The 8,030-nt window shown below is 51.0% G+C and overlaps 3 protein-coding genes across 3 annotated transcripts; 1 reads left to right on the forward strand and 2 right to left on the reverse strand.

Moving 5' to 3' along the window:
* Positions 1-582: 582 nt before the first annotated feature.
* On the reverse strand, positions 583-2,274 carry SAPIO_CDS0922 (uncharacterized protein; the record flags this gene model as incomplete). Its single annotated transcript, XM_016783600.1, has 3 exons — positions 583-680; positions 1,168-1,686; positions 1,758-2,274. 3 exons carry the CDS (start codon positions 2,272-2,274, stop codon positions 583-585), a joined length of 1,134 nt encoding a protein of 377 aa, XP_016645874.1.
* A 754-nt stretch (positions 2,275-3,028) lies between these two features.
* Positions 3,029-3,567, forward strand: SAPIO_CDS0923 (uncharacterized protein; the record flags this gene model as incomplete). The annotated part of the gene is made up of 2 exons (XM_016783601.1): positions 3,029-3,104; positions 3,230-3,567. The coding sequence occupies 2 exons, from the start codon at positions 3,029-3,031 to the stop codon at positions 3,565-3,567; spliced, it is 414 nt and encodes a 137-aa protein (XP_016645875.1).
* Positions 3,568-4,534: 967 nt separating this feature from the next.
* On the reverse strand, positions 4,535-5,584 carry SAPIO_CDS0924 (uncharacterized protein; the record flags this gene model as incomplete). The annotated part of the gene is made up of 3 exons (XM_016783602.1): positions 4,535-4,816; positions 4,878-5,070; positions 5,157-5,584. The coding sequence occupies 3 exons, from the start codon at positions 5,582-5,584 to the stop codon at positions 4,535-4,537; spliced, it is 903 nt and encodes a 300-aa protein (XP_016645876.1).
* Positions 5,585-8,030: the final 2,446 nt, after the last annotated feature.

The following is an 8,030-nucleotide window of genomic DNA, read 5'->3' on the forward strand; positions in this document are numbered from 1 at the left end:
TTCGTGGTGGTGGCAGCGGGGAGAAGGGGGTGGATCGCGTGAAGGAGGGGTAAACAAAGGTCGACGTTGAGAGGGCAGTAAAGGTCTGTTCAAAATCCTAGCTCACACAAGTTAGAAATATTGAGGCAAAGGGGGCCAAACAAGAGGCTGAGGAAAGTCCATCCAAACCTTTTCTCTCCAAGGTGCTCTTCCTCGACAACACAGCTTTCACCAAGCAGAGTGGCAATGGGGGGCTGAGCTCCCTTCGGCCAGGAGGACGGCAAATTCCGTCTCTTTCAGAGCAATTCTAAGCTTCTCCGAGCTGCGCTCCCACTAAATGAGTACCAGGAAACTGTCCACACTTGCATGTTCAGCCTCGCCCGAGCCGCGTTTCGAGTGGATCTGCCTTGAGGAGGCAAAGGTGGCGGGTGTTGAGGAATACGCTTGCGCCGAAATGAGTGGATAGCAGGGAAGAGGAGTTATACGTTCGTTTTCAATTTTGAGGCCAATGTGTGTAAAGCTTAGGAACAATATTCGAACAGGGAGGCGAATTATCTAGGTCTTTGTTGCCTGGCGTTGCGTGTCCCCGGTTGAGCGGACAAGCTAGGCTGCGTGGAAGGATCCGGTCGTCGTTGCTCTCTTAGCCGCCTGTTGCTGGTAGATCAGTGGTGCCGCGAGGATCCGTGTCGTATTCCTCAGAGCTGTCGTCATCAATTAAGACTGCTGAGTCAGCGGCTGGAACCTCAAACGAGGTCGCCCACTTGTCGTCACTGTGAGTGGCCCTGGTGGCGGGATGTGGCAACATCTGTGCCACAGAACAACGGCGGCAACCACAACTAAGATATCAATGGAGCAGGCAGTATCATAGGAGACGCTATAACACTGAGTTTGCGTTTACAGAAGACGGTCGACATTAATGTTCCCAGACCCAGGACAAGAAACAACACGAGGAAACAACGGAAACCTCAGACTATATACAAATGCCATGCAATGCCAGTGTCGTTAGGGCTTGTAGGGCGGCTGCCCTGCAGGCGTGAAGGAAAAGACTCTAAGACGCTAGGAAGAAAATAAATTACACATTTCATCTCTCCTGTTATTACTCCCCTCTCCTCTCCACTCCTCGGCCCATAAAGGAAAAGAACGACTTCCAGTACTACCTCCTCACACCTAGCTTCTCCAACCGCTTACATCCCGGCATCTCATAAGCCTTCGCCCTCTCCATCTTCTCCTCATCCTGGAAAAGCCACCCATTCGCCTCGTCAACAAGTCTCTGCTTCGTCCTCAGCTCCGTATCGCACTCCGTCCTCAACACCCTAAGAAGATTCGACTCCGCGGTCTTGTCTAGTTGCGAGAGCTTGCTGTTCGAATACGAGTCGATGTCGGCCGGGTTCACAAAGTAGTTGACCTTGAAGTTGGGCGTCTGTCGCTTCTGGGTGTACGGTGGCATGGGGTTGTCGAAGACCATCCGAGGGCCAGCGGGTTGTTTTGTCGCCGCACTGTTGCCGGAGATGAGGGATGAGATGAGCGGAATGACGAAGAAGAAGAGGATGGGTAGAAGACCGAGGAGGGTTTGGAGCATGCTGCCGCCGTCGTCTTGGTCGTTGGCTTCACGCGGTCGCCGCCGGGGGCGAGCTCCGCCGAACTGATGGACTCGGATACCAGGACCGCCGCCGAAGTTGAACACAAATTGAGGACCCGTATCGAACGCTACGGGGGTCGGTTAGCAAAACCACATCATGATATTCGTATTCCTGTAGTCTCTCCCCAGTAAAACTCACCTCCAAAAGGTCCACCACCGAACCCACCACCACCAAAGAACCTCTGAAACATCTCCTCTGGCGTCATCTCTTCCTGCCACCCGCCGCCACCGCCCGGGAACCCACCACCACCCGGCCCCGCCGCCCCCGAAGGATGCCTCCTCGCAAACCCAGCAAAAGGATTCTGTTGCTGCTGCTGCGCGCTCGCGAACCGACTATCGGGATCTGTCCCGAACTTGTCATACTTTTCCCTCTTCTCCTTATCGCCCAGGACGCCAAAGGCCCTGCTGACCATCTTGAACGCCTCGTCGGCGTGCTCGTGGCAGTTTTTGTCCGGGTGCGTCAGCAGCGACAGTCTCCTGTAGGCCTTTTTGATGTCGGAGTCCGTCGCCGTCGTCCGGACGGTTTCGAGCTCGAGGATGTCGTAGAAGGCCGTGGGGCTGCAGCGGCGGATGCGTAGCACGGCGGCTTTTTGTTCGGGGGTGCATCGTCGCTGGGCTCCACCACCTGTGTCGGCGCCGGATGCGGTCGCGCTCATTGTGGGTTGGTTTTTAAGAGGTTGAGAGCTTCTGTTGAGCTCGATGTAGATGGGTTCCGGATTGGGGGTTTGCTTGAGATGCTCTGTGTAACGCAATCATGTACTTTTCGTAATCGAAATAACCGGCTATGCTTGGATGTTGACCGTTTGATGGCGCGGATGGCGGGTGTTGGCTTCGACGTGGTGTGGGATATATTTGAGTCCCCCCAGAATTGCTTGTGGTTATCTGGCGAGATCAAATGTTCGAGGGGAAATCTCCGAGGGATTTGTAAGGGGGACCTGGTAGCACGAATCCAGCACAAGGTTAAAAAAAAGACAGCGTGGGAAATTCGTCAGGACGCGAAAGAAAGGACTTCGAATGCCAAAGAGAGAAAGAAGAAATAGAGAGGGCTTGGGAATTAACCTCAAAATACCCGCGATAGTTGCACGTCAGAAAAAGTGCCGTGTACGTGGCGGCGGCGACGAGGTGTTCAAAATTGTAATGTACAGGCGGCCATTGCTGGAATTGCTGCGACTCTCTGGGACGAACCACGAAGTAGATTTTGCAACTGCAACTGCGCACGGGCAAGACATGGGCACGCAACACCCCGTCAATTGCTTAGTCAGAGCTGCTCTTCAAGCTCATGCAGGTAGACATCATATCACCAAATGGAGAAAAAGCTTCACTTGAGCTCTCAACTTTGCGGAATTTTATGAAAACCAATTGCTGTTCATTCCACACAGAAATCTTTTTCAAAACTCATACACTCTCACAATGGCGTCTAAAGAGCCTACGGAGGTTCAGCAGACCCCCCAAGAAAAGATTACGTCCACCCTCCAAAACTGGGGCAGTAAGTCACCTCATACGATCAAGCTCTCTCATCAACATATCCAGATCAAGAAGCTCACCCAAAAATACTAACTTTCTTCCCCTCTTCCTCCCCCTCCTTCAAAGCCTCTTCCCTCCCTCCAACAGGCCTAGCAACCCTCGTCGTCGCCCTCCACGGGCGTCCCCTCCAACCCCTACCTCTTCTCTTCGCTCCCGTCCTTCTCTTCTCTAGTTACGTCAACCTCGCCGGCTTCCCCACCGATAGTGCGGGTATTACGGCAGCCTGGAGCGGTCTCTACGTCCTTCTAGCGCTACGCAGGCGCCAGTCACTGCGTAACAAGTTCTCCCTGAGAGGGGTGGTACGCGGGTGTGCCATTGGCTTGGGGACTATGAACTTTGCGTCGGGGGCGTGGGTGTATGCGCATGGGGATAGGAAGGCGGATAAGGAGGAGAGGATACGGAGGAATAGGTGGGGTGAGAACTAAGATTTTGAGATAAAACAGGGGTTTGGGTGAAAGAAAACACCCAATCGTCTCCGTGATGTGTGTGCTATATGTATCAAAAGGTGTATATCAAAAGGACTTGTATAATAGGGCGGCAGGATAGAAAGCAGATTCCACGGGAATGTATATATATGCATGGCTGATTTCAGTTAAGAGACCAGTGCATCGGTGCCATAAATTCAGTGCTCTAGGCTAGCAACGACACTTAATCTACGCACCGTGGAAGTGGCATCATGATAGGGAAGGGTGCGAGAAAATAAAAACCTGCAGGTGCGGAAGGCTCACGTCCGCTACGTCGATAGTATTTAAGGGTCATCTCTCGTCTCTGTTGTATAGTACAGGAAAATGCAAACTCCCAAAACGCCTTGGTCACGCCATCGCCGAGCTGACCATCTCCTCTAAGATGCCTCAACACTTGAGTACACCCTTTTAAAAACCAATTGATGCCCTTTTCTGCGGAACTTTTTGGACGACTATAACATCGAGGCGACTAGAAGGGAAGAAGAAAATAATGTAGGAGAAGGGTAGGAAAAAAAAAAGGTAGGAAAGAGAACAAGATGACGAAAGAAATCGATCGCAGCCCTCATCGTGGGCAATGCGTAATCCTTGGCCGTAAAGGCCTCGTCAACTTCTCGAGTCTGGGTCTCCGCGTGTGTGTCCGCTCTATCGTTGAAAAATAAACCGTTTGCCGCCGATGCTTTTGTTTTTGTGGTTCGCAGATACGCCACAATGCTCTTCTCCTCTATTTCAAAACGCCCCAGATGCGGAATGAAAATGCGAAATCCGACGAAAAGTCGCGGGTATCATGGCTTCAGTTCAGGAAGCCTCAATCCTCTCGGAGAAGGAAAAAATTCATGACATGACAAAAAAGGAAAAAGAAGAGGAAAAAAGATGAAAACAAAAAGAAACAGAGAACATGGATGCTGGGAAGTTGTCGGTTAGTTACCCATCATGACGTTCGGCCCATAGCGTTTCCAAACTCGTACCCAGTGAGCAGCCAGATGAGTGTGCCAAGGAAGGCGAAGATGAGGGTTCGAAAAAAAGTCTTGGGGCGAGGTAAATGGTCGGAAGTAGGCTCCTTGAAAAAAGAGGTCGGCTCGGTGTCGGTAAGGTAGGCGATATCCGCCCCCCGCGGCTTTGGATCCGCGTACAAGTGGTACTCGGCGAGGATGGTAGGGGTGTCCCAGCCGTACAGTCTTCGAATGACACCAACAACACAGCCGGTACGATGCTGCAGCGGATGTTAGCCTCGGAAACGACCAGCCAATGCCAGGTGAATGGAGAATACGCACCCTGCCGTGATTACAATGAACCAAAACTGGGTGATTGCTCTCATCGAGGACAAGTCGAAGGACATTCATCATCATCTCTGCCGGGATGGCCTGCTTCTTGGTACCCTTCATATCGATGACATACTGCTTGATACCATTGGTCCTCAAGAAGGTCGTGTAGGTGGTATCTTCAACCTCTCGTTGAACAAGAGTCCTACAAAACCAGTTAGTCCCCCGTTTCCCCCAATGAAAAATTGAAGCAAAATCAGCGTCAGAGGCGTTTGGAATTAATATACGTACACTACCGTTTTCAATTTCAGATCCTTGATGAAGCCGTACGAGTCGGGAGCGGGCCAAGCACTCCTGTAAATACCTGTGCTGACAATTCCGAAGTTGGCGAGTTGCCCTTCCACTTCAGGAACGGGCGTAGTGGATTCCGACAGGCTGGGAGTGGCGGAGCTCTCGGCCTTCTTCAGGTAATCCCAGTCATCGGAGCCAAGGGCAGCTTCATCGGAGGCAACGGAAACTTCATCGGAGCCGAACTGTTCGGAGACGTGAGAGGTATTGGCGGTAGGGTGGGCGGCCGTGGTCTTGTTGTCGAAATGGGCGTCGAGTTTCTTTAGCTCCACAGGAGTGTCCACGTCACCTATCTTTGAGCTTCGCCTTGAACGCAGCTCGTTCTGGTCAAGTGTATGATTTGACATTGTCGTTTCGACAGCCACCTCCATATTCTGCTTTTTCGTACAGGGTTCGCAGTTGGATTTGCGTGGGAGGATGATGGGTGGGAATCTCCAAAGGTGTGGTTGGAGGAAGGGAGAGAGAAGTTCGTAGACCTGATCTTTGAACATGGGTGAGATAAAATCAGGTGGAAGAAGATAGCTTTTGTGATTGAGTAAATAGAGAAGGTGGTTAAAGGATTGGCAAGGAGATCCAGGAAGCTCTTTCCTAGGCCAGTAGTAACCAAGTAAAGCTCCAGTTCACGAGTGAATCTTGAAGCTAGCAGGACATATAGCCAGGTGATCAGATAAGAAGAAGGAGCGAAGCGGGAGTGTAATAATGGGAAGGTAAAGGCCAACGTTGAAGTTGAGGCTTTGGATGGAAATGATGGTTGGTGGTGGTGCAGCTGTTGAAACAGCAGCAGCGACAAAGGCAGGTTGTAAATGTCTGTGACCCGAGGGAAAGGTGCACACAATGGGATATTTAGATTGATATTCCAGTGACCAGAAACCGGCCTGTTAAGCGACCTGGATCCAGGACGAAACTAGTCACTTTGAATTGGCCATTTTGGGAGACGAACAGGCGTGTTGTTTTGTAGTTTGGGACTGCTCGGTGAAGAAAATGGAAGGCGTTCGCGTGTAAGTCGTAAGTCGCACAGGTTGCAGTGATATCCTCGAAAGGAAACCCTGCTTCTCCGTGGGGGGATTTCGTGGGAGAAGCGAGGTCTGGAGAGTTGATGGACTCTGACGGAGGGGGCCAGGACTCTAATAGCCCAAAGGCACAAGGGATCAATTGAGTAGGATCAGGGTGTGTCTGGCTACTTGTAGGATGATTTTAGGGGTTTTGGCTCCCCGGCTTTTTTTTGTGGTGCCTCAACCAAGCTCGATCACACTTTTGCTGCGGTCCCGCTTTCGCCTCATTCTGCACCAGCTGGCAGAACGATGCCCTGTCCCAAGTGTCCCAATTACTATTGCTGGCAATTCTGTAGCGTACGAAATGCACGTCTTAGTGTAGAGAAGTACATGAGAGTTTCTTGAGGGTGGCGTCAGGGATTCGGTCGACCAAGAAAGTGGACTTGTCAAAAGCGAAAGTACGAAGTACTTCGTACACTAACCACAGGACATCAGTATCCTCAGTACATTACATTTGATCCCTACTGATTCGCCTTAAGCCGACCTGGCTGTTCGACTTGGTAGTCTAAGCTCCACTAGTCCGAAGAGTGCCCATTGATACTTCATCGATGCCCATTTATAATATAGTGCCAGAGAGTGAGCATGAACTCATTTGAAAGCCACACCAACAGCCCTAGTTCAAGGCGGCTCTTGATTTCCCACCCCGACCAAGTCTACAGAGTATGAAGGAGTACCAGATAGTAGTTACTGACACATGTCGCTTCATGTGCAAGTACATTAAGGATAACTCGGAATCGACGAAACCTGTTGAGATGAGGGCATGAAAGTTGCTGGGTAGCGAGTCGTTGAAAAAATGCCCGTGATGTCAGAAGTAATAATACAGGGCGGATCAGATGTGGGATAGACAAGTATTTGGCTTGATACGATTCGCCCCCCGCCTTGGCCAGGTCTCAAGTCTGGCCTAGCTCTGATGGCCCTGGCAAAGTATAGTCAGTGATTGCCCTCAGGCTGCTGGCAGTATGTATTGGTGACTACTGAGCTGTCGGAAATAGAGGATGCGAGAGCACATGCCTCGTGTCCATCATACCTGACTTTAACCGATTGATGTTGACTCGATGAGGTACATCGTGCATCAATCACGGGTCATTTGGGCAGCATGTACAAGTGAAAAATGACAATTGTACCTCATCGACATTCGAGCCAACGACTGAATGATGGAAATAAGCCCTTCAATCCAGCGAGCTGGAAATCCTAGTCGATCACAACCATCACACACAACATTAAGCAAGAGGACACGAGAGTCGGATGAAGACGGGGATCAGACCTCTCTCAACCCACCCCAACACACGCGCAGATGCATGCAGCAACCTGCAGGAAGGGACAGCTCCAGATGGAGCGAAACCTTTTTCAGCGACAGCACAGATCTGAAAAGGGAACAAAAATGCGTGAGCTCATTCGCTACAACTAGAAAAGTTTACATCGAACTGGAATGGGGGGAGGACGAGACTAGCAACGTGTATCTGTAGGACTCAGACCATAGTCCATGATAGCTCCAGCCAAGAACCCGGCAAAACTCGAGCTTGTTGAGCAGAGTTTACTTTCAGGGCCCTCGTTCACGACTTGGAAGGCTGTACGAAAGCAATAGAAGCTTCACAAGCTGGAACACAAAGCCTCAGCGGGAATGCCTCGCTCTCGGACCTCAGAAAAGCCGGGCCGAGTTTTTGGGAAGCTGGCAAATGTATCGATCTATTGATGCCCGGAAACCATTTAAGCCATCCCACGCGGAGCTGAAGTTTCATGACTGAGGCCCCACAATTTATTCTTG

This window comes from Scedosporium apiospermum, assembly GCF_000732125.1.
Source record: "Scedosporium apiospermum strain IHEM 14462 chromosome Unknown SEQ_SAPIO_0044, whole genome shotgun sequence".
Lineage (NCBI taxonomy): Eukaryota > Fungi > Ascomycota > Sordariomycetes > Microascales > Microascaceae > Scedosporium > Scedosporium apiospermum.